We start from the raw sequence: 26,948 nt of genomic DNA, 5'->3' as shown, positions 1-26,948 counted from the left end.
GTAGGTTACTCTTTACACACTGAACACTGGCGTTTCTAGCAGCAAAACAATGTAAGCAGCAGCTAAAAGATTTTACTAATAGATGTAATTCCTAATACTGTGTATTTGTTTATCTGCCAACAGAATGTGGCTTGGATTACAAACAGTTACTCCTGTTGCAATATTGCCTTCGCTCTACAGTGATTTTTTTTTGATGGTTGTCATTTAACTCAAGGTTCATTGTTGTTGTGTTTAATAGCCAATGTTTGTTTTGTAACAAAACAAAATCTAGTATTCATTAAGCACAAGAGGTCAGTTTAAGTGCCTTCTTCCCAAACCTATCATCTTCCCAAGAGCACTGTGAGAACAGCTACATTTCTACCATGTGCAGCCTTCAGAGACTCCTGCCCAATTCAGAAGAATGATTAGGTCTTGAAAAAGTGACTGAATTCAACCGATTAAAAAAAAAGTCAACACTGCTCCCTTGCCATTTCTATTTCCTGGTTCTATGTAGAACCAGAGAATCTGTTCAGTGATTTCTTCGGCCAAACACAGCACTGCAAGTTGTTGTACAAGACAGCATCCATAAAAATAACACTCGTTTGCTAAATATTCCCAGTGTTCCTAAGAGTGGGGGAAGTGCCAGCAATAGCAACAACTAGATTTCACAATTATTCTCTAGGCAGTGCAGCTGGGTTTTCAAAGGAAGGATAAATAAGAAAGAATAATCCAACTATGCCGTCTGGGTTGTATTAGAAGGAGAAACAAAACATATATCCCTGTTCAAGTGATAGACTTCCACCAGTCAGAGCCCCGTAATAACTGGATGGCAGTGTAATAGTGCAGAACAAAATAGATCAATATGAGGGCCACAAGAAACTAAAGTGAACAGCCTCATGACATGATATTCAGCTGAAGACAAACAATCCTCCTCTTGCTAAACACAGATACTGTTTCTGCATAGCTTTAGCCTGACTTTATTTTGACTAGACAGATAAGAGGTGTCTTATTTATACTGGGATCATTTCATCACTGACCTTTTTTTACCATTCGGCCAGCTACAGTGAACTGTGTGGAGTCATTGGCTGCTCCTTTACCCTTGGACTTCCAGGCTTCTTCTCGAGCTGTAATCAGGTGTTTCCTTTCCTCAATGGTCATTTGACTCTCCTGGTTATCTGCCATTCTTTGCTTTTTTGGGGAAAGAGAGAAACAGGTGTTTAAAAATAAGATAAATAACCAGGATACAGCTAAAGACTGGCTGAACATTTCAACTGCCAGATGCAGAGGGAAGGAGAAGGAGAACAAGCTACTGAAGTGAAGTCACAGACACATCTTAGTGACCCTCAGATGCTTCACTGTCTTGCTGCCCCATCACAATGTGACTATGAGGTTTTGGTCTGTGCTCTTTGACCTTTTCTTGAACCTACCAGCCAGGGCAAATGGTCCCCCTCTAAGCAAAACAAACCATTCACTCTGCAAATGATAGAATTTTTCAGACCTCGTTCTTTTGAAGCATGACTCGCTACACAGGTGAGATCACTAAACTGACACTGAGCAGATGTTTTTGAGTGTGCAAATCTGCAGGTGGCACAGGGAACAGCAATGAAATGGTGTAACTTCAGTGCGTGACTTCTGAATCAGTCTCTCACAGTAACTCAATTCTCCTGGCAGGATTAGCAGCTTTATCTCTCCAGAGGCTGCTCACTTTAGTTCCTATGTCAGCTTGCTCTACTAAATATTTTTCCAATGACTGTGATCATCACCAGCACCCTTTTTTTTTTTTTTCAGGTGACCCTCAGCTTTCCTTGCTTGCTTTAGAGGTTATCAGCCAACAGCTTAAGTGATCAGAAGCAGAAGGTGAATTATCTTAGTGCCCTCCTAAATCAAAGGATTGATGATGGTACATTAAATAGGAAAGAAACTGAACTTACACACTCTGCTGTAGCTATGTCAGGCCAAAGAAATATTACTTTAATGCACTTATCTTAAAAAAGTAGCAACATTTTAGGGATTACACTGCATAGAAATCAGATGTAAAAGTATTTTTAGTGCAAGGGACTATCAATGCTAGAATTATTTTCAAATTGTATGTTATTCGTCATTTTTCTTCACAACCTTGCTGCTAGAATTGAAAAAAAGAATTAAAATCTCAAGCTTTAACACACCTCTAACTCATGGAACCACAGAGGAAAAATGCAAAAGTATGCAAAAGCTTGTGAACATAAACATTCTTCTTTCAAGATACAAGAAAGAGATATAAACCCCCTTATTTTTTAATTTCGTAAAAATCAAATAGACTAAATAAATAAGTCACTTTATATAAAAGCTATTGTGACTGCAGAGGACATACTAAAATAGAATTTCATGGCTTTCAGCATTTACCAGGATCAGTAGCCATCAGCCAGAAGAGTGAAGACGAGCCAGAAAATAGCTTGTACAAGGACTAGGACCATGAGAGTCTCCACTCTTTCCCTCTAGTTCCATACATCTCTGCATCCTCCTGCAGTAAAACTTCCTTGCAATTTATCAGGAAAGAGCGCTGGGCAGCCAGACAATATGACTGCAAGCCATGATAATCAAGATTAAAAACTGTGATTTTTCCCTAGAACTCGGAAACGTTCAACAGAAATGACAACATGGAAGTCTCTTCAGTGTCATTTCCTCATCTGTCAAAGGCTCAGAATGCTTTAAAGAAAAACACTGAAGTATTTATCTTCATTTCCCCAAGTCTATACCCATTCCAGTGTCAGCACAGCCACCTCTGGGATGAACAGTTGGCAGAAAAAAACCACAGCAACATACTAAAGGAGACTTGGGCAGGAAATTAATAAATACCTAATGAAACCACAAGGGAAATTTCATACACAAAACTAATACTTTTAACTTAGTAAGGGTGCTGACTTCCATTACAATACGAAGGGAAGTGAGGGAGAGGGAGAAAGAAGTAGAATCATATGGATTTGGTTTTGTTTTGGTTTTGTTTTTTGTTTGGTTTGGTTTTTTTTAAACTTACAAGGGGTTTAATTTTGGATTTTGTCTTCAGTGAATACCTGAATCCTCAGAGTCTGCAGAGCTACTGAAAATTCTGGAGAAGCAGACCTGGAAAGTGTGTGTATTAATCACTACACACTTGAATTGCAAGAAAGACTGTGAGTAATTCTGGAGCTGTGTCAAAGGACAAAAGAGAGCAGCTGTCTGACAGCAAAAACAAACTTTTTTTTTTTTTAATGGAAGATTTCAAGCTGTTCCATTGGGCAAAACATCTTTGGAGTTCTTAAAAAATAAAATCTCAGATTGTACGTGTATGTTACACAATTCAGAGAAATCATATTAGATCTCTTCCTAATGCATGAAGACTCCCACTTTAATCTACAAATAAATAAATGAACTAAAAAATTATAAAGTGAATAGATACCAAGCAATCCCCAACCCATTTAATTTCCCATAACAATCCTGGTGAAAAACAGAGGTATATGTCATGGTAAAATAAAAAAATGATTTTTCTATAGCTGGAAAGCTAACATGAGCCAATGCAACTGTCAAAAGAAACTTCAGAAAAAATACACCTGGTAGTTAGTTGGGAGCAGTTTAGAAAGCTTCCACAATTACCACATGCAGCATTTGTGAAGGAATGAATAGGTCAAAGGACATTCCAGTTGGGAGAAAGTATGTCAAGAAAGTTAAAACTCAAGAAGTTTTTAAGTATAAATTTTATTTTCAAGTGAAAAAAAAGTAAGACATGAAAGGAGAATCTCAAATTTGCAAACGTAAAAAAGTAAAAACAAGAATTAGTATGTAAAGAATGAATAAAAATAATAAATAAAAGCTTAGGAATAAAACAGCTTCAATGTGTTTTTTTTTTTCATTAAAAAGGTAGTTACTTTCAATGAAATATTCTAATTCATCATGTAAAATACATACATGTGTTCATTGATGTCTTAGGTGAAATAATTGGAATACAAACACAAGCAGTGAATTTTTAAAAAAGCCTTTGAAAATGGGAAAATATACAGGACTGACAAAAGCTTAGATGGAAAAAATATTTAGAAGAAGTAAAACTAAAGCATGTAGGTACAGGTCACACAAGCTGTGTTGTTCCAGAGATCCACTAAAAGACTGCTGCAAAGACAATCAATGAAGAATCAAATCACAGGCACGTAATTAATGCCATTCCACATGGCATTATGGAAAAAAGGTTTAATCAAAATGGTAAGTTTGATGAGCTCAAGTGTGATTAAATATATTAACACAGTTACCTCTGATTTCTTTAATATATTTGACTTAATCACAGATGACATTCTGAGGTGGGTTTTTTTGAGCAATATAAAAATATCAGAGCAGCTTACAGGCTGCAAACTAGATAACTGACTGAAAAATTATTTCTGAACAGAAAGTACCCATGCACTGATCTGATTCATCCCAACTTTGATTAAAATGTTTTCATGAACATGGGAAAAAAAGAGATGCAGTTCTGCTGAGAAGACCCTCATGAGGACACCAACGTACACAAAGTGATGAAGATAAAGAAGAGATAATCATATAGATGGGTAAAAAAAAGGGTATCTGAAAAATCCGCTAAATCAGGATTTTAAGAGAAATGTTATTTGAAAAGGGAAACAGGTAAACCCCAGAAAATTATGAAGACAGAAAAAGAGAGAGAAAAAGTCCCATGGAACAGTTGTTTTGAATAGATAATCTGTACTGCAATAGCTCATCCATTTCCAGCCTCCATGCTTCTGCCCAGGATCGTGACAATTTTGAAGGGTTTCAGGAAAGGGCTGAAATATTTTTTCAAGATTTAAAAAAAAAAATTACTTCAGATTAAATCAGATGAGTATATATTTTCACTGAAGAGAGGGTTAAAAGTTACATTTTACATAGCAAGAATAATTACATATGAAAAATCACTGAATATTGCAGGGAGTTTTCTGTATGCTGACAGTTAAGAATAAAGTGCATATTTTTCTAAAAGTTCCTGTTTTAAGTCTGAGAAGGATTTATAGACTCAATGCAAGAAAAGTTAGAAACTGGGATTACTTTTCTCCCACTACTTGGTTAGGTTGGATGATAATATTGGTCTTTTCTAGCACTGCAGCACATTTCTTGAGGGCATGCACAGGCACTGCACTGCTTCTGCAACGTCAGTTCATTCTAAGGAAGGGGTCACATCTAGGCAATGCTCCATTTTGTACCCTACAATCTTCTAGTCCAAGCATGTTCCTTTTAGGTCACAAGAACACAACTGAGCAAGTGGTTTGTTAGCATGCTAGTGTGCTCTTTAGGGGTTTGGTTTTGGTTTTTAATACAAGAACTAAGATAATTCATGGTTTTCTGTGTAGAAGATCAAGACTGCTCCTACCCAGGGGAGTCGAAACCAAGACAGAATACAAAAAATGTATTTTTCAAAAGAGGGTTCCATTTTAAATCGATCTTTTAAATTATATAAAAGAAGAATCCAAAAAGCATCTATTTCCTTTTTGATACAAGTAACTTCTCTAGTTTAAGCTCCTAAGACAAAAAAAAAAACGCACCAGAAGACTGCAGCAGTTGTATGAGTAGCGTAAAGTCTCTGAATTGTTTTCCTCCACAAGTTTATATGGGTCTTGTTATAAGAGAAACATGTGGAGAAAACTCCAATGCAAACATGTGCTTTTCTGTTCAAAAGTATGTTCAAAACAGAACACACTCAACTCATACTTGGTGCAAATAACAAAATGATTCATTGTGCCAGGAAAAAAACCAAACAACCACACAAATCTGCATGTACCTTCACCCTGTGCTAGAAGAAAGCAGTTTGGTAAAGGGGCAGGATGTATCTCACCACAGTCAATGGAAAGATGAACACTTTTTGGCTGTTTTCCTTTTAAGACAGATGGAATGAACAGCCCACTGAAGGACCTCCCCTAATTACTGGAGGGACATTAAGTTAGACTATATGTTTATCTTCTAGATACATAAAGCTGGTGAACTCTATCACACCAAAATTAACAGGTGATCTGAAGTAAAAAAATAATAAGCTATATTAAATCCAGAGCTTATGGAGAAGAGGTAATACTAACACATTTCAGTTACTCGTCCAAAATTTAATATTTAATTTAAAAAATTGTAGTAAAAGATCATACTCAAAAACAGCTATGAAAGTGAATGTGGAAATGGTAAATATCAGTCATCTAAATGTTTATAGTATATCCAGTAGCCCCTTCTGTACTCACCATCCTCTATTCCAGCAGTGAGTATCTGCTCCTTGAATTCACTGCCATTATACACACACTGGTCAGAATGCTCCCCACATGTGACACAGACTGTGTATGTGTGGGAATGAAGAACCCAATGGATTCCTAGTAGTACTACAACCACAGATGTGAGCTGGGAGGCAAGGGACAAGGAGGTGTAATATAGTAGAATTAGATTTGCATAGATCTATTGAGAACTTCCACTGAACTCTCCTTGTTTTCTTGAGTTTTTCTTCAGCTTGTTTCTTTGCCCACTCCTGCCTTTGCATTTTTTACCTCTGATCATGTGAATCAGGTACTGTTTGCTCAGATCAAGATCTACTATTGTACTTCTGCTCAAATTTGTTACATAGAAAGTTTATATTTCTCATTATCTATTAATTCTTCGTAAGTAAGTTCTTCAAATTGTCTATGATGGAATTGCAGAGGTATGGACATGATTTTGAGGAAGACTTCACATAAAGCTTCTCTAACATTTACTTGAACAACAGCAGAACTCTATTCCCAAGTAAATACAAAGTTAACTCTACTGCCACAAGTTGCTTTGGAAATATGTATCTTCGACCTGAATGTAATTTTCTGTCTTACTCCTCCCTCCAATAATTAAATACAAAGTTTATAGAGCATTTCACCTTCCATCTCCAAGGATGACGTTCATCAGAAATCAGAGAGCTTGATTCTTTCAAACTAGTACTACAGACCTTAAAGGAAGAAAGAGAGAGAAGCAGGAAGATGGGACAGTCAGAGAATAGAAGCAGGATGTGCCAAGGCAAAAATCCTTTACACAGGGACTAGGGAAAAACACTATAGGAAAGTCACCTCTGAACAAAAGTAGCTTGTTTTTTTACAGTCAATAAATTATGTTATGTCTTACACTGTATATGCACATTACTTACAGGGAAGTCAGAGTACGCAGCATTTTATTCTAAAATAAATGCTGTGCAGTTACATACTACTCCTTTTATATACCCTTTTTAACAACTTGCAAGTTTTCAGTATCATAACAAATATAATAATGTTTCCTTCTATTACTTTCTCAAATATTGTCTAACATAGATATAGAATTTTTAGAAAAGCAACCATTAGAGAAACAGTAGAATGTATATGGAAGAAGAGTACACAACATAGTGGCATAACACTACGTTTCTTTAAAGCTGCATTTACTAAGCTGGTTAACGAGTTAAGAGGATTATTAATTGTCTATGTAAGAAAACACTCAAAATGTGCTTACTTGAAATTGTTGAGCATTTAAATTGTGCAGACTTTTGCTCACCTGATTAATAGGTAGAAAAGGATGAAATTTATGGAGAGCGGGTATAACAGGAGAGTAAGTAGAAGCATATACAGGTTCCTATGACAAGGACAGAAGCAAAGCAAAGGAATTAGAAAAGAACTGAACTACCAGAAATGGAGATGGGGAAGAAATAACTCCTCTTTCCCTAATTTCTTACTTAATCTTTTAATCTTCTAGAAATGTTTTCCCTATTGGAAAGCCAGAGATAAAATATGTTGTCATAATACAACAGCACACTTACCAAAACCATTCCATGCAGGAATTATCCAAGTTAGTAACAATATTACTACAACTCAACACAGAACAAAACAGTACAGCTGGAAGATACACTTTTCATATGCTGATAATTTTTATATGTCTATGTTTTCATGCATCATTAAATGGATGAACCATGTCAACAACAATGTGAATAATTCTGCTGGAAGTTTAATCAGACCCTGCTAAATAACAAGCCATCTATTTTCTGGATGAAAGGAAAGAATGCTTACTAAAACTGGGAGACCCAAATGCCATCTGGAGGGAATTGCTAAGCCCATAGTACTACTCAGTGAAGGTGAGTTCACCATTCTAAACAAAGCCTACAAATAACCCCTGCCCCAGAGCTGGGCTTACCCAAAGCTGATTAGACATGGCTTTATCATCTATAATTCTTCTTCCTTTCTATAGGTTAAAGCAAGTGTGGAACATGGCAAAGAATATTGGTAAACGCAGCTCATTAGAGTGGCTCAAAATGAAGCCTAATTATTAGTTTCAGCTTTGATGAGAATGAGATACAAGCACTTAGTGGATGCCATATTTGAAATGGATAAAACTACTACCAAAGCAAGAGACTAATATTTTGCCTAAAAGTCACTTTTTAAGGGTTCACCCCCTTTAAGGTTTTTACACACTTCACCTCTGAATAATTTTGAAATGACTGCTCAGCCCTAGCCTTTAACATCAGTGCTGAGCTGCAATTTAAACTTAATGTAAGAATTAAGTGTTTCAAATGTCAGTCACCAATACAATTGCAATGCATCTGGTAACCACATTAATCAGGGACTCTCTTAAAAATGGCTGACTATAAAATAAGAAATTTTAATTCCCGTAAATCTTGCTATTTTGATACCAGGGGAAGATTTTAAAGTTAGTAAATTTTTCTACTCATGAAAAAAGCCCAACAAACTGGAAATCTTCCATCCATCCTAAACTGATGAACACAAATATACTAAATCCAAAATATTTTTCCCAAATAAAAGGGATCTTTTTTCCATTAAGACATTCATCAGTGTACAGTTGTTCCCCTGATGTTAGAGCTATTCTTTGAATTGTCCAAGTATGTTTTACAATATATATAAATAACTTAAGAAGGCTCATAGCTTCCAAAAAACTTTCCTCCTGTGTGCAGCAATCATCAAAACAGATGCTGGACCTCCAAGTAAATCTCCACTTCCCCCCCTCATTTGTACTGCCTTTAGTTAATTCCTTAGTCCCTTCTTTTTTTCCCCATTTGAGGTTGCTCTGTCAGCTTTTTCATGAATTTTATGGGGTTTTTCTACAGTTTAATCTACGTATAAATTACTATAACACATTTGGAGAAATATCTCACCATGCAGAGAACTGTGCAGAAGTCTTTCAACTAAAAGTGTTGAAACAGCACTATTTAATATAACTATTTTATAAAGAGTATGAATCTTTCCACTTTCGTTGTTTATATGAAATCTAAATGTACTTTAATAACTTATAATTTATACAGCCATACTTCAGTAATCAAATCTCCAGAGCAGGTTAGATAACCTTTTAAGGGAGAGACACACACACAAAAGAAAACCCAAAAAGGTGTCTGGCTACATTAACAGGAGCGCCATACTGCAATTAAAAATGTCAGGCATTGCTTTGAACCACCAGGGCACGACAGAAGTTTACATAGCCTTGCTGTCGATGCACAGCTGCCATGTGTGGAAATTGTATAACTAGCTCAAAATGCAGTAATCAATACAATTTCTGCATTTTTTTTTGCAATCTAGCAACAGAAAGAACCAAGATTCTCAAGTACACCACAGTCTCAAAGTTCTACAGACAGAATTCAGTGGCACACTGCTTCATGGTTCTCAAAGGATAACAGCCATCACATTGACTATTTATCAAAACGAGTATTTCTAGATTTAAGGGCAGCTGACATGGTGTCTTGTAAACAGTGTGGTCAACTTATTAAAGGTTTACATTATCTCTCATATATCACATAATGAATCAGCATCACAAATATCAATACAGCTCAAGGAGTTGTGTATCTTACATACCCAAGTTTTCAACCATTGGCAGACATGCAAATACTTTGATTTTGGCTCTAAACAGCCAAGAGCTAATATGAGCTATTAGAGTGGGTGACCCAGTGTCACAGAAACTCCCACTACTAGCACTGTCACTTCAAAGCTTGTGTCCTTCAAGCACTTCATGCTCCCTTACTCGCTTTAAAAGCCTAACTCGTGCTATACTGAGTGAAGTTGCTGCACATGGAAACACAGCAGGGAGGATATGGGTGCTGAGGACTGAGAAGAGAGAACAAAGGATTTGCCTCTGACTAAAACTTGGCAGCTGTTAAAAGCTTTTTCTCAACCCCATTGTCTCTAGCTGGAGTACATTTGTTATCTGATTTCAACAGTTGTCATTTTGGAGACTAGCCTGTTAAAAATGTGACCAAAATTTTGCTTCCTTTGCTGAAACTATTTTTACTTTAAGATATGTTTCAAACTAGCAAGTGGATTTTTGAACAAGTCTGCAGGGCAAAACCAAATCAAACTATATAAACCAAACTGCAAAAATCAGATTTTTTGTTTTCTATCCAGTTAATGCAACAATTGATGAACCATATGTTCAGGCACAGATTTACCTTCAGTAATGACAGATCATGACCTTACTTGTAATATAGCGATGGAACAGGAGACTTTTTGTTACTGTTTGTCTATACTATTTAATAGAAGCAGGACTTTCACAAATAATTGGATCCAAAGATTACTGTCACCATTAGTAAAATTTGTAACACAAATTTTATTTTCACTGTCATCTGGGAAATACTCCTTCAAATAGTAAAGGCGTTGGAAACGGCCTATTTTATCTGACATTGTCATTTTCAAAATACTAGACTCAGAAGGGAAACAAGTCCACATTGGCCCCATATTTTGAGGCAGCAGTCAGTCCATTTTGAAGCAAATCTCCCAGTCATGCTCACTTTCTGTGCTTTGGTTCACACTGCAGAATGCACAGACTTTTGCGTGAAACTAAGCCCCAAAGTGCCCTCCCAGATTCCCATGTAACACTAATGCTGGTAAAGGCAGTCAGGTCACAGGACCAGACTAAATTTAGTCTGAAGTTTTGCTTCAGGCTAACCAAAAGAAGCAAGTATAGCATAGATAGCAGGTCCTCAGTAGTAATCATTCTGATTTACAGATCCAATTCTGCTGGCCAACATAACTTACTCATGTATAGACATAACCAGAGTGTGCTAACAATGTGGACCTCCCTTTCCTCTCTACATCTTTCTATCCATCTCTCTCTCTATTCATTAACACCGATAAGACAGAAAATCCCTGTCCTGACAGTTTTGGCTATCCAAAACCTGAAAAGATCATGCAAGATAACCAAAAGCCAAATGGCTCTGGTACCTGCATTTCCTCAGTGGTTCTAGGATCCAAAATTACTGGTCAAAACCCCAGTGTTTGCATAGAGATGACACAGCTTTAGGAATGTGAAATTTTTACAAGCCCACCCATAAATAAGAAAACACCTGAATGAAGTCTTAAGGCAATTTCATTGTGGGAGGGGTGTGGGTGGAGGGTAAGGGGAAAGGGCTTAAATCATTATACATGTTCCAGAAGCCTTACAGACCCATTTACTAGTTCATAATCTCCTGATGTGAAGACATTGTAACCAATATTATATGTCCCAAGACAGTGAAGCTATTCTAATTTAATGATCTCTTATTTTGGGAGAATTGTTTTCTAAACAAGCCCGACAATAAGAGGAATAACGGGAGCTAGTAGCTAATATTAGGCATGCCTGTCTAGTTGGATGCGTCTTCAAAAAGCAAAAGCATTTCAAGCAAGATGTTTTTTCCAAACAAGGACAGTTACCTTCTTCAACAGCTGCTCAACTTCTTGCATCTGCATACTACGATCAGCAGCAGGGACTTTTGCATACTCCTGCTTTTTGCTGAGCCTGCTCTTCCAATCTTCTTCACCACTCTTCTTCAGCAATGCCAACCTAGAAGGAAAACCATGCCAACAGGTAGCTTTAAACACTGTACTTCCCATTATCCTCAAAAGATAATCTTACTGTTGCATTAATGCTGCATTCAAGATAATTTGAAATTAGGTTTTCTAACATTAACTATAGTTATTTACATTTCATACACATATACAAGGCTCACAAACGAACACAAAGCCTTTATTGTACATGTTGAACGGGAATCATCTGTCAAAACACAGACATCTAGATTTGACATAGGCACCCCAGTTAATTTGTATAATCAGCGGAAATTGCCAATACAGTCAAGGAGACCAAGGTACAACGCAGATCGCCCTAAAGTAGACATATAAATAGGTTAGATTAGTAACTGCTTTTTTTCCCCTCCCTTCTGTTGATAAGGCACAGAGACGGACTAGCTTGGCTATGGATACTTATCCTGTGGATGACAAAGTTACAAATACGCATCCTACCTTTAGTCTTCTTTGTACTCATAATAAAAAAAATTAAAAATTATTTTCTTCAAAACGCAAGAAGAAAGAGGTCTGTTCAGCAGGCACACACCAATTAGGTCTCAACAGGCACATCAAAGGACAACTCTACAGTTACTACCTTCACTACAACTCCAGGGACTGAGGTTACTATCAGACTCCCCTGGATCACTTAGTATCTCCTTGCTTAGTTCAGGCGTTGCTGTGACACAGATCAGCAGCACCAGTGCTCTAATAACTTGGTGCTAACTACACTACAGCTGTGAAATCTATTAGCAAGATTCAACTCATTTAAAGGATGCCTCATATTTATAATGTGGATTACCATTAATCTCAGTAAGTAGGATCTTTTCCAAGTGCTCTTTCCTAATCTTGAGCAAAATTCTGAACATAGCTCAAAAAGACACTGACTGGCTCTGGTGGGGACAACATGTAGATTTATCTTGCTAGAATTAGAATCTATTTGTCCATACAAACCTTGAGGTGATTAGTAGGGTAGGGTAAGACAGTCAGGAATACGAGGTCTACTCAGGCATGGTCTTCAGCTTACCTTCCTCAGAAATTAACATCTGTATGAATTTTCTATATTCTAGAAATCATTCTGAGTATCCATAACACATGTATCTGCAGCACTTGTGCAAACAGTTGTATCGGTCCCCTAAATAATTTTTATTTTAGTTGAATTAAGTCTTACTACATACCTTTTTAAAATTTCATTAAGTAAGTATTTCAGTAAGTATAATACAAAACCCTTAACACTATTAATATTTGAACAGGTTCAGCAGTTAAACCTATTCTGACCACAAGATATGGAAATCCTTTTTTAGAGATGTGATTACTGTTACCCTCACAGTAAGTCTTGTCTTGAAACTCTGAGGAGGAGGAAAGAGCTGAATATGTTTAGCCAGAAACCAAGTTTCAGGCAGCTGCTTCCTGCAAAAATCCAGGGGGTGCAACTATGCTACTGACCTATCGAGGATGATCAATTTGGCCTAAGGCGGGCATTTGAGAAAAACTAAGAATGCAGAGAACAGTAATCCACAGAATACAATGGCAGTAAAAATGTTAGTATTCAAGAAAGCAGTTATTTCCTCTCTTCCTGCCCAGGCAGGCAGTGCTGGCAGGCTTCACATTGCCTGATTGCTTCATACCTCACAGCATGGGATGAGTAGGGGTGAGAAGGACTCACAATAAGGAGTTGAGGTCATGGCCATTGTTTCCAGAAGGGATACAAGAATTCACTGCCCAGAACTAATCTTCTGGAGTGCATCCATGCATGTGTGAAACTGTGGAGGAGACCGAGATGGGACTGAATTGCCACCATGCAATGAATTATCTTCAGTAGCTATGTTCTCTCATGTCAGTTTTGCTTAGATACGATCTGTGATAATTGAAACTGGAAGGTATATTGGTCAGCTTTGGCCTAAGATGGGTTTGTTTTTAAAAATGTCTTTAGCAGGCAGGGGAAAAAAAGTCTTTTTTTTTTTCTAAGCTGGCTTTACTGCAGGGTATCTGACCTTTGACCCAAATAGCCTGGTTGATCAGGGAGAGAAAAATCTATAATTCTAAGAATACTTGTGTCTCTGGAGACTTTGTTTTCTTCTCCGTCATGAGGATGGATTCATACCAGCCCTCCACTCTCCAATGGTATGTGTAATAAAACAACTCACCCTACAAGTGAGAACACACATTTGTCTGTTTTGAGCAATGAAATCACCACTTAAAGAAATGTGTATGCTCTCTATGCCAATGAAAACTTCACTGCTGTGCAAAACCAAAAGCCATGCACTTCTTTCAAACAATGGAAGTGGCAATAAAGTCAGACTGCCCTGACTCAGCAACAATTGGGTGGAGGGTGCCCTTTCGTATGAATAAAGATGCAAGAACTACTGAATTGGTTCATACAAGCAAGTCCACCAGCTCAGTAGCTTAACTCAAAGTAGACAAAAGTTGATTCTTTGGAAAGTATTCAAAAATAAGTCAATTATTAGGTATAATGCTTAGATTTGTTTAAGACCTGCTTCTTACTAGTTTCATTGCATACCTCTAGTTTTCCACTTTCAATAAATAATGAATAATCATGTATTCATTATTTTAACTGTTCAGTTATACTGCTTTTGCCTTCAAAAGTTCCTTTTCCATTCCGAAAAAAAAGTTTTACTCTTCTCTTGAAGAAAAAAGCTTTTGTATGTCTGCCCATCTTTGACAGCTTGCTCTGTATCCTTCTTTCACCTGCTATTGAGATAGAATATGTGACATCAAGATTGAATGATCATCTTCCCAGAGGTGCCAGGATGGCTTCAAAGCAAAAGCTTCCAGAGCTGAAGGCAAAACATTGGATTAATACTGAAGGGAAACCGAAACAAGATTTGAACAATGGTTTTGCCTTAAAAAAGAGTGTTGCATGAAAGGCCTTGGTAAAAGTCTTGGCAAAAAATGTCCAAAATGACACATCTTTCTTCTGTGACAATATTTTAGTATCTTAGCTGCTAGTGTTACCCTTGAGATAGAGCAAACTGGACATAGGCTTGTCTTTCACATGTACTCTGTTGGCTGCACTTGACTAACACTTTTCAGATAAATCATAAATCCTGGAGGGCAATGTGAGATACATAACTACAAAAAGGAAGTTGACTGTTAAAAGAGTGCATAAATTCAATATAGTGAGGACCAAACTTCATAAGAAAGTATTGCTCTGGCATCCATACATCAAAAAAGGTTGAAAATTAAGTTAAGATTCCTTCTCAGAAGGTGTGAATGATGGTAAGAGGACCACCAGAAATTAGTTATCTGTAACTTTTTTAAATGGTGATTATGGCATGCAGTTGACTTCTAAAGCGGAGCTGATAGGATGGGCCTTCTAGCAACTTTGGTCTCCATAAATGCACAAAGACAGGAGAAGAGAGGCATCTTTCTTCCTTGAAAAATCATGATTTTCATTCTTCCATATAATATACATAATTCTGAAAATGCCAGGCATGCACTCACTCCACAAGGATAATATTAGTTCAGTGAAGCAAGTCTTTGAGAAATCACTTTCATCCAGACCAGCATTCATGCATCCTGCCCAAATACCATTACATGTGTGGAAAAGTTGTTCTTCCAAAAGGTGAAAGAATGTCTGACACAGCCAGAAAAATCCACTGGATGGGAAGATGAAGTTAGTAAATGTAAAAGGGGGAAAAAAAAAAAGTTTATCCTTAGCAAAAATGTTCTTTGATGTTTATGAATACTTGGCATCACCTACAGCCAAGAAAAAGAAAATGACGGGTTGTAGTTTTTAAATTCTGGGACAAGAAGCAGACTACTGTGGCATTTTGGAAGTCTAAAACATTTTGATACCATCTCAGTCATTTACAGGTATTGTGGAATCACGATATACAAATTCCTGACAAGATAGCAGGTATTTTCTTCTGTCAGCTCTGGGACTGACTAGACAGTCTCGTAGTCCTAACAAAAGCAATTCCTGGTTGTGAGTGTGACTGACAGCCTTCTACTTTCGTTCCTCAAGAGATCAACTCAGCTGAGGCATTAAAGCTAGGACGAAAGCAGCTACTAATACTTGGATCTTCCTCCAACCTCTTTTTCCACACCAGGATCAGGGAAGGGAGATCATTTACAACCTATAAACCAGAAGTTATGGATCTTGAACCTTGTCTGCCCAGACAATTGACATGTTTACATTAGGAGTATGGGAAGAGGGGTGAAAGTTGCTTTAAACAAAACAACAGTAAACTGAAAAAGGTAAGTACATCCTTCAGAAGGGCGCTAAGACTACACAGCTGCTGTAGCTGCCCCTGCACCACCTTTGTGTAAAGGGGAAAACAGGGAGTGGGGATGCTTTTTAAATGTGGATGACTCACCTCCTGGAAATATATGAATTTAAGAAGTGTACTTTGGAATCATGTGTAAAATTTAAAAAAATGGTTGAGTTCCTAATATCATACCCACCTCACCAAGTGAGGGAATATTTTTACAGACTGAAAGTTTAATCAAGCAGCTATTTTTATTTATTGGTTCTGCTTTCACTGCAGAAAAACTGAAGTACAAATAGGCCTATCTGTCAACCTGAAGCAAACAGTCATAATTTTACTCACTGGACTGCTACAAATTTGGGATTGAATTTATATTCTCAAAGTTTTAACTAAATCAGAAAAACTTTTAGAAGTACTACAGCAGCTATTTAAGGTCCAGCCCTGAACTCCTACTGTCTGCACAAGCACAGGACATTTAACATTTTGTTTCAGATCAGAATGATCTGGGGTTGGAAAAAGTATTTCTAATATTCCTACAAACCTGTCTAAATTACTATCCTTTTAAAAATCCCTACAGTAAGTTCTTGGAAGTCAAAATGGCAACCATGTATTTCTGAAGAAGAGGGGGCAATATCAGAGAGTCTGTCCCTAACTCCCTGTACTCAGCTTAGTTAGGAGACCCACATAGACCAAAAAGAAATGGTTATTTAAAAAACCACAAACACATTATAGGTGTTGTAACTGAAAGCAGAACCTGGGGAAGTAAATTAAGTGTATGAGTATAAATGTATTTTTTACAACTTTAATTTTCTGAAATAGTTATTGGTTATTCAGGTAGCTCTTTCAAAATCAGGTTTTTATGTTCTCTTAAATGGTAATTCTCATTCACCATCATCTGCTTTATAAGGATGTCAGGCAGATTAGCTGCATGTTTCTGCTGTTAGTAATAATAAAGCCTAATAATCACTACTTAGGTTTTTCAGAAACAGTTTTAAAGCTTCTTTTTATACCATCATCAGTCTAATAACTGTATTTACAGAGATCATTAAAAAAAAAATGGAATTTAAGTACCTTTCCTTAATTGACATAGTTTTGCTGGAATTATCAAGGACATCCTCAGTTGTTTGTGCTTTGCTCTCTCCAATGGAAAACATCTCACAGGAATTCTTATAAAATTTGCCTTCCAATTGCTCAGAGAGTTCCTGCAGTCTACAGGATGCCGCAGCTGCAGTTTGTGAAACCGTCCTCATTGCTGATGTGCTGGTGAGTTCAGAAGCAGGCTCAGCGGGGTCTGCCCATTCAAAAGAGAAGTGCTGCATTAGACTTAGTTCTATACTCAGATACTTCACATTATCACATACTCTATTAACAGAGAAAAAATTCTGGCTGAGCTAAATTAAAAAGATTAATCGTGAAGTATTATTTGCTGCAGAGACTGGCTGTTTCTGACTAATGTTCACATGAAGCCACAGAATATCATGTTCAACACACAGTTCTGAACTTCATATGGATGAGGTACAAACTGCTGCTCCCATTATCACACCAGCAGGAAAACAAATGGAGAAATAAAAGTGAGAGGGAACAAAGAGCAAGGGAAGAGAAGCAGACAGAATTTAAACAAGAAATTAACTTATTGGTAAAGCAGTTTAATGCATAATAAGTAGCCTACTAGGAGGACATTCAATAAATAGAGGCATTATTTTCTGGGAGGGTGTTGGGGGGTTTTTTGGGTTTGTTTCTTCAAGTAGCAATTAAACCACAGGAAAAAACATCTTAATGAAAGATAAATGCACCATTACAGTTATCCTTAAAGAAATATAAGCAATCTTCATTTTTCTTCTTGAAATTTTATAAGCACAGCATCTCTCTGATACATGACTACTCCTGTTTTATCCCAGTCTCCATCTCCCCTGCAGTCATCAAAAGCTAACTGGATAGAATGGATACTGCTTTTGAGGAATACAGGCAGAACTATACCATCCACTCCATGCCTGTGTGAGGACCATTAAATTTAAAATAAATTAACTTCACAAAACAAAGACAAAAATGCTTTCAGTGCTACAGGGTACTGTGGTCCTGTCACCCATCATAATAAACCACAAACCCAATACAACATCCTTCTAAATTCAACAGAATAGAAGACTTCGAGCAATGATCAAATCCACCGATTATTTCTGAAATCCTTTATTTAAAGATGGGCAAGCTTACTTTTTAAGTTTAAATTATGCTATGCATATAGAATTTCTTGGTTTGTATTTGTCACCACAATAAAAGGAAAAGAATATTAATTTTGCAAAATTAATTCTCTGAAAATTATCTGCTACTAGCTATGTATGCATATATGTAGTGAATTCATAACTATATATGCACAATAAGGCAAAAATTAAGGGCAAGCGCTTGATCTAGAGCAGCAAGTTTAGTTTGTTCAGCATTTTGAAGTGCAGGGGCAAGGGCAAAAGAAAGGATAAATCTTAGCTTCAGCATATAATACCACTTCTTTCAAAGTAAGAAAATCTGAATAAAATTGAGCCATCTTTAAAGACTGAAGAAGTGAAAGAATAAAAAAATAAAAAACTGTATTTGCAAAATTTAAGACTTCACAGGTATTTCTCTGCTTTTAAGCAGTGTTAAAAAAAGAAAACATAACCAGCATTGATAAAGCTTGAAACACCATTTGCTGAATGAGACTACACCAACAGCAAGTATATACTGCACCTCTTTGCCAAGTCTTGCTTTTCATAACACTTTCAAAATCCATCTTTTCTTCAAAGGACTGGCCTTCTTTGACTTCCCATTTACCTTGCATGCCAGTATTAATTTCCTTCTGTTCAAGAGGCTGAAAAAGTCCTTGTGAACTAAACAGTTCCAAGCTGCCCTTCCTCAGGAAGCTGTATGTTGTCTCTTTATGGCGGTCTCCTGTTTTTTCAGGAACAGGATGTGTGGTTTCTTCCTCAAAGGAACTGTATTTTGTAATTTCATTAGCTTCATGTGCTAGAAACCTCTTCCTCTCTTCTTCATGTTTCTTTGATGCTCTTCTGCTTTCTAGTGCTTCCACTGAGGGCTGCCACTGTTCTGACTTCTGTGTGCGTTTTCCTGATGAGTCCAAGTTTTCTGCTGAAGAGTGGAACCTCAAATCAGCTCTATCACTAGCTGGCTTCATGTGCAGGTCTCCAGCAAACAATGGAGCGAGGGCAGATGCCATCGTTGAAACTGATGTTGCAACTGCAGTTGACAGGGGAGTGATTTTTCCACTTTCATTTTGTACCTATGAGGAAAAAAAAAAAACAACCAAAGAACACAAATAGGACTTAAAAGCTTTGAAATTATCAATTCCAAAAAAAAACCAGTCTAATCATGTCAGTTCTTCAGAGGTATTATTCCATATAAATATAGTGCTCTATCAAGATAGACTAGAAACAGATAAGGAAAACAGCAATGCCCCTATAATTTGGCTGCAGATGGATAATTCCCCCCAAGTCAAAAATGACTGCATGTGAACAGCAACATCTTTAGTAATAAGGGGTGTATGTGTAGCATGCAACATAACGTTGTGTCAGCGCTCCATGGAAAGGCTCACACTGGCACGGGACTGGGGAGAAAAATTAGTTCAGGTTCCAGATGCTGGATGACATGCCATGTGCCCAGGCTAATCAACTCAGCATCTCAGCAGGACTAATTAGCTTTGGCACAGCTCTGCTCTTACACAGTTCTGCATCTTCCAGCTCTAGAGCCTGCTCAGCGCCAGAGACAGACTGCTCCGTGCTGTCCCACACAGGGCAGACATTCCTGATGCTTCAGCCACATAAAATCATCCTCAAGAAGGACTTTTTCAAGTATAAATATTGGCTGTCATGAGCAAAGTATTTGAACCTAAGAAGTATATTAAAAATGCCTCCAAATTTGCTTTGCCAGTCTCCACAGTGGAAAAATAATCTTTTCTACTCTTTAGCACAATAATTTTATAAAGTTTTCCTAGATACAGTTAAGATGGATTTTTTTTCTGAAATGCAGAGCTTAGCTTTGTCTTCTTCAAAGGATACAAAAACTACGAAAGAGAGTAACAAACATGCCTCATACACATCAGGAGATTTATTTTTTTTATTGTTTTCTTAAACTGCAAAGCTAGTGAACAGCATGCAAAAGTTATAGACAAGATCACACCAGCAGGAGGAAATCAGCTCAGAGTGTAAAATGTGCATGCAGATTCCATAAAGCGTGGACAACACAATCATTAATTAAGCAAATTGGAAAGCAGAGCAAAGACAACTATGTTAGGTCAAAGAGTCCAAAGAAAGATTAAGAAAATAGTTACCAGTTTATTTTTTTTCCATTGCATCTATCAGAATTAGAAATTTAGAGGAGATCAGAAAAGTACTTCAGCTTTAATTACAAGATATCTACATTTTTAATTATGCATTTTGGGAAAGTAACCTCTAGTAACCTATTTTGATAGCTCTCTTTTGTTTCTTCCTAGAAAAACCATACCTGCATCTCAAAACATCCCAACACTCCAAATGAACAGTTCACTATAGGAAGTCTTTTTGAAAATACACTCTCATTGAACTTGTTCCAGAGTCAACTCTGGTTTCTTTTGCTAGGTTCAGAAAGAGATGACAAAACATGCTTCCTCTGAGTTTCCTTGCTTACAGAGCAAGTTTTTTTCTTTGAAAGTCTGACAAAGTAATGTGACTGTCACTTCTTTCCCATCTGCTTCAGCCCTTTTCTGTTGATCACCTTCCTGGGCCCCAAAGAAGTTAGTGACACAGTCATTAAAGAGGCCAGGCTGTGACAGTGATTGGCACATAGAAAGTGGATGGAAAAAGGACTATATATGGTCTGGAAATCTTGCTAAAATAAATCTGTCAAAACACTTATTACTACTTTAAGTGTGAGCAAAATAGGTGTAAAGTACAATTATGTATCTGTACAGATTTGCACCAATCAGTTTAGAGGAATCCTCCCTTCCCACTATTCTATTATTATAATATGGAAAACATATAATCATGGATGAAGCATATAGAAAGAGAACTCGGATTGATCCAAATCCCTAGAAATACGACATGCATAGGAGTTGTGCTTTACTGTTAAAGTGATTTCTTTTGAAGCTGTAATGCTAAGAGACTGATGTTTCTGCTATTGTCATCAGCTCTGAAAGACCACTGCTGGGCCACCTTATGCTCAGGCTTCACTAAAAAGGCATTCCTTTGCAGTTCCAATTATATGAAGGATTCCAGAACAGGAAGCCCAATTCCATTGCACACATTAAAAAATTTCTTTTTGACCGTGACTTTTTGAATTTCAAAAGTATTCAGCTTTTAGAGAAAAAAATTAGGATAATAATCAGGGCCCCCTCCCAGAGGAAAATGACAGAATATGTCCTGACTAATAACAGAAATATATAGTGCTTTCAGGAATAGGCCTGAAAGCTGCACATTACAAAGCTCCAAAATTCGCTGAAAATACACAATGATGTGTGTCACAGTTTTTACCCCTTTGATCAGGAATTTACTTTTAGAAGACAAGTAATATCTACCAGAAAAGACACACACTGTGAAAGGTACAGCATGCACCAAACAGAAAGATGATATACACTTGAATTACTTTAAAAAAGAAGAAAACCACTCCAACAAAGTTAAACACTTTGGGGATGTTGTTCCTCAATGTCAGAAGTCTGCTTCCTGACAAGCTCTTTCTTCAGTGTGTAGCTCAAAGCAAAGGAAAGGCCAGCTGTTACAGCATCTCACACTGAAGCTGTTTTCTCAAAAAACAAAACAAAACAAAAAAACCAACCAACAAACAAACAAACCCAAAACAAAATAAAAAACAAATGCAAAAGAGCTAAGAGGTCACCTACCTGCTCAACTTCTCCAAGAGTGACTGGCTGAGTCTGGTAACGAGCATTCATTCTCCTGTGCCTCAGATCTCCTCGATTCCTTGTGGAGATGGCCCTGGATACTGGTTGAGACAGTTTATTAAACAAAGCCATCTTTTCTGCCAAACTTAAGGTGGAAGAATCTGGTTCATCAGACTGATCTTGCCCCATTGCCTCTTTGGCTGCTCTTATCTCCTCTTTAGCTAAAATTTTTTGTTGTGCTGATGCCTGCAAGCTGAAGAAACAGAACTAGAAATTAGTTTTGAAGAAGCCGCTATGCAGTTTTAAAATCTCAACCTGATAGAAGCAGAAGAACTGCACGTGAAGCACAATAGCCAATGTAATATAGCAGCCTAAGTGGGTATGCAGTGGTTCAACATTGGCATGATGAATTCTAATTCAACAGCTGGAGATTTAAAAAAAAAGTTAAATTTTCATTCACAAATTCATTTGATTAGGACACAACATTTTTTTTTAAAGGGGGAACTTCAAGACTGAAGAGAGATTTTTCAGACAATCTCTTTATACAGAATATGGAGCTATGGAGAGACATTTAAGATGCCTGCTGTAGAACAAACACAGGTCCTACAGTGCAATTTATGTAAAGTTCAATTTTATTGAAAGTAACTTGTGGACCATATATGATCAAAACATTTAAAGGACAGACTTAAACTCCAAGTTAGTGCTGCTTTTAGGTTAGCATAAATTGCAATGCCTCTTATAATTTGAAGTGGAACAGAATTCAGACTGTCTTTTGTTTTGAGTTATCAGGGGTAACTCAACAACAAAAAATAGTTTTGGAACATAGTTTGACTTTGTAGATTGTTTGACCAATGCTGAAGGCAGACAAGTTCATTCATAAAAGCTGTAATTGCATTTGTCTCTACAATAATGTATTTTATTCACCTTTACAATAAAATATTTTATTGTTCATCTTCGGCCACATTTATGGAATTAGCAGTATTCTCTAACTTTTTTTCCTGTCATACTCTCTGCTAAAATTCTCTCATTAAGAAAGGCAACAGTATTCTGCAACTTTACCTATAGGTGGTGCAATTTCTTATATTTCCTTTAATTTTGCAAGTTAAAAAAATATATATGTAGAGACAGACAAAGGACATGTACTCCTTGTGAAATCAAGCACTCAGCTTTGTTATTTTCATCTGAGGATGACATTACCATAAAAAAAAAAATTACAAGAGCATAGAGAGTTCTGCTGGGTTTGCTCACATGCAAATTAATTTCTTTCACAAAGACGAATATGCTTCTAGAGTGGGTAAGTGTGGTTAGAAGGGTCCTAAAAACAGATGCTTGACCAAAAAAAAGCTGCATTGCTTTATCATGCAAATATAAATGACCAATGTTTTAAATATTCTTGAAATGAGTATTGACTTGACACATTGAAAAGGCATTCAAGACTTAAAGATGCATCTGCTATTGAAGAATCTTGTGCTCCATGTAACATGCATGTTTACCCCCCCAGTACCTGGTAGGTTGTACAGTGCTCTTAACTACAGTGGGACTAGGTACTCTTGTCACTACTGTGTGGGTATTCACAGAACGTGAAGCAGGGGTAGTTTCACTTTAAAGAATTGCCAAGGAGGGAAAATTCACAGGGAGAGAGAAGAAAAAAGCATTAAGAAAAGCAATACATAAAGTGTTAACTACAGAAAAGACCAAAACAAAACAAAACAGAAAAAAACCAAACAGCAGTGATTTTTAATTAACTATCTGCTGCGACATTTTCAAAATAGTTTCAAATACTTTGAAAGAACCAAAAACCTAGAAGAGCAAACATGCTGTCTCTTGAACTTATTCATTACCCATAATGTAAGCTACCTTTTAGTAGACCATTAGGTGAACATCCATTCACCTTTGTTTAATTTTCCCCAAAAATGATTTTCTCTTATTCAGGAAAACGTCATGATATATGACGGGAGTGGAAGAAATGCATTTCCAAAAAGTACATTTGAGATTTCAGAATGTGAAAGGTTTTCCCCAATACATATACATTCCATAAGAAATTGAGCAGATTTCCCTCAGTGCAAAGTATCTTTTTCATTTGAGTTATGAAACAATGCTATGATTAATCTCGTTTACCTAATCCACAGGTTCTTAAACTTTCTGCCAAATTACAGTTCATATAAGTTATGCTTTACTAGTCCCTCTACATTTAAAAAGGAATTTCAATATAGTTTCCCCTGTGGTTGTCAAGGCCCTTAACAATAAATGTTTTCCTTGCTACAAAGTTATAAGCACCACAGACATGGAACTTATTCCCAGATTTGAAAGCAGGAGCCAGAGTTAGAGCCAACACACTTACGTAGCTGCAATGACCACCTCCTCACTGGTGATTGGTTGTGTGTGAGATCTGTCCTGCAAACGCCGCAGCCTTCTCTCTACCGCTGAACTTCTCGTAGGTGGTTTAGGAATATTTTTCATTTCAAATGATTTTTCCATTTCCTAAGAGGATATATGTTACATTTAAGCCATGGATGAAAAGTTCTAAAACAGTACTTTCTTTTCAGCTTTCTTGCATGCAGAGCAGTAAAGTTCCCAAGTGCCCATCTCTGAATTAAAAGCAGGATGCAATTGCACAGTATGCATCACGGAATTAAGACTAACTACACACCTCTCTCTAAATGACAAGAAGGCTTTAGAGCAACAGGTCTACTGTGTAGGCAGGGAATAAAGTAAGAAAAAAAAAGTTATGTAGCTTGGGCGTGGTTAACTGCATTATACTTCATTTTAATGCACTTTGGGTTCCTTCAGCATCTTGTATATGAGATGTTTAATTCAGTCTTTTATTTAGAAAATGCAATACTTACTCTAAAAAGCAGTCTCTTTGCAGCCACGCTTAGTTTGGCTCGGTCATCCAATTTTTCTTCATCTACACAAAGGAAGAAAAAAAAAAGATGTTGAACATAGTGAATCAAGCTCATATTAAATACATTTTTTTTTAATAAATGATTGCAAACCAGCAAATAAGCTGGCTGTTCCTCCCATTTAACAAAAGACTTATCATGAACTCAGCTGTGTAAACTTTATCTGTTTTTACATGTACTGCATTAGAGGAAAATTCTTGAAATGATTTGCAAAAGAGTTGTCTTCAGGACAGTTCACGTCCTTTCAAGTCAACCAAACAAACTTCTATGAATAATCAAACTTATTGTATCAGTCTACAATAACACATGGACTAAGAAAATAATTATACTTAAAGACTGCCTTAAGGGTCAGTGAACAGTATTGAACATTTATTTTATACTAACTGACCATTCTGATTACCACCTCGTGTCCCCATTTCTCAGAGGCTCAGTTGGTATCCTCAGGAGCTGAAATCAGCATCCTCCAGGATCCAAGAGCCAGCATCTCAAAGCTGCAGAGAATATCAGCTTTCAAATAGCATAAGGCATTAAATCTAAATTTAGCTACTCATGAGATTACCTACCTAATTTATGCCAGACTTGCCAAGGGTGACAAGAGGGAAAGGGAAGCAAGATGGCAGACCGAATTCTATAATTTACTAACCTGCATTTGGCAACTTCCTGAGCCAGAAAACAAGTTAGCAACATTAGTTCCTCTTTATACTAAAGGCTTTTTTTTAGCTATTAGTCCTAGACCACTGATTAAAATTGACTGATGATTAAAATTTTTTTCCCAACAACTAGGTTATTTATTGTCTAAATTAGGAAAAAAACCAACCCCCACTATGTTGAAAAGTGTCAATCCATTCCTGCTCCGACTCCCATATGAAATTTGGGATCCATAGACAGACTTGTGGCCCTAAATGAATTTGAAATCAAGTCTGTAGTAGACATGGTCCAAAGAAAATTGGTACTTCACATTAAAGATAGTTATTTTCAAGTGTATTTTGTTTGCATTATCAAACAGTTCTTCAGTTAAAACAAAAAATACATTTGCTCCCATTTCTTCCTTAGAAAACAGTACAGTAACCTACCTTCAGCAGTTGGTATTTCTGCACTGAAAATTGACCTAGTGAAAAATTATCAAACAGAAAAAAAGTTAGCTTGAAACAAGACATCAAAAATGAAATTCAAATTCAGTCAGAAGTAGCAGGACCTCAAAAGTCTTAAGAATGGCAGAATTAATCTGTTTTTCAAGTTTCAACAGTGTCCACTTGGGAACATCCTTTAGTAAAGCATAAAGGCAAGCAACTGCAAGCAAACCTAAATACAGTGAAGGAAAATGATTTCTAGTTCATTTTGCAGAAGATAAAAGTCTAAGGTTTGCTGCCAGCTCTTTTAACATAAAATAGGTTGCTTTGGTAGTTTACAAAAAGGGTAAATGATAAAGCAGAATAGATGGAAACTCTTTATATAAAACCAAAAGCATTTATTAGACAGAACCAGACAGCTACAGTACTTTATGATGATTCACTGTTCACCATTATGATGATTCACTGTTCACCATTTCACACGGAAGGAATTTGCAACAAATTGGTTTTGTCAGGGGTGTTTTGGGTTTCATTTCATAAGGAGCTATAACAAATATTGGGTTGTTTTTAAAGAGAAACAATAACCTTGCAAAATGTTTGTGCTAATAAATGAACAAATCTTTTCACAAGCTTGTTCATGTCTACCTGCACTAGAATGCTACACAGAGCTACATACGTGCCTACCTATCTGTCTCCTTTCGTTCTGCTGATGTTATAGGTTGAGTTTTAAACCTCTCAGAAGTCTTTCTATTTTCACCAGGAGTAAAATAGCGCCTCGCCTTTCGTGGCCCACGGTCACCATTGGCAGACACAGTACTACCTGCCGTTGACATCTCAGACCGAGATTCACTTTCAGATCGCACGACAGAGAGCGCATAGGAAAGAAAACAGGAGAGAGAAGTAAAGCATAGATGTAAGCATCTCAACAATTCACTGGAGACCACTCTGCATGCTCCTCCGGTAACATGCACGGACGTACACATTCCAGCTACCCCACATCACAACTTGCACCAGCAAGCAGAAGCACAAAAGCGGGATTCAAACCGTCTCAGCCTCCAATACACACTGGTGAGAGCTAAGCTGTGTGCTTTAAGTGCTGAACACAACTGCTGTTGAGTGTGTGTAATTTTTGCCAAGGACGTGCAAGT

At 37.0% G+C, this 26,948-nt stretch overlaps 1 protein-coding gene across 17 annotated transcripts in view; it reads right to left on the bottom strand.

Annotated features, from left to right (window-relative positions):
• The window catches only part of SVIL (supervillin), a 137,932-nt gene that overhangs the window by 21,281 nt on the left and 89,703 nt on the right, over positions 1-26,948 (bottom strand). For 7 of the 17 annotated variants that reach the window (XM_051802222.1, XM_051802223.1, XM_051802212.1 and 4 more), the window contains 13 exons: positions 26,485-26,649; positions 25,804-25,838; positions 24,674-24,735; positions 24,169-24,308; positions 23,332-23,427; positions 21,828-22,080; positions 20,286-20,309; positions 18,689-19,238; positions 17,045-17,264; positions 11,616-11,745; positions 7,486-7,563; positions 6,845-6,913; positions 1,017-1,167 (listed from right to left, as the gene is read on the bottom strand). In XM_051802222.1, coding sequence (XP_051658182.1) covers positions 1,017-1,167; positions 6,845-6,913; positions 7,486-7,563; positions 11,616-11,745; positions 17,045-17,264; positions 18,689-19,238; positions 20,286-20,309; positions 21,828-22,080; positions 23,332-23,427; positions 24,169-24,308; positions 24,674-24,735; positions 25,804-25,838; positions 26,485-26,649 — 1,973 coding nt within the window. The remainder of the gene's footprint in view (positions 1-1,016; positions 1,168-6,844; positions 6,914-7,485; positions 7,564-11,615; positions 11,746-17,044; positions 17,265-18,688; positions 19,239-20,285; positions 20,310-21,827; positions 22,081-23,331; positions 23,428-24,168; positions 24,309-24,673; positions 24,736-25,803; positions 25,839-26,484; positions 26,650-26,948) is intronic. The other 10 variants (XM_051802227.1, XM_051802215.1, XM_051802217.1 and 7 more) reach the window with 10 other exon arrangements.

Source organism: Manacus candei, unplaced genomic scaffold (genome assembly GCF_025592945.1).
Source record: "Manacus candei isolate 608988 ecotype Guabito, Panama unplaced genomic scaffold, ASM2559294v1 h1tg000056l, whole genome shotgun sequence".
NCBI lineage: Eukaryota > Metazoa > Chordata > Aves > Passeriformes > Pipridae > Manacus > Manacus candei.
Note: the sequence above shows the minus strand (reverse complement) of the source record. Positions and strands in the feature narration are given on the sequence as shown.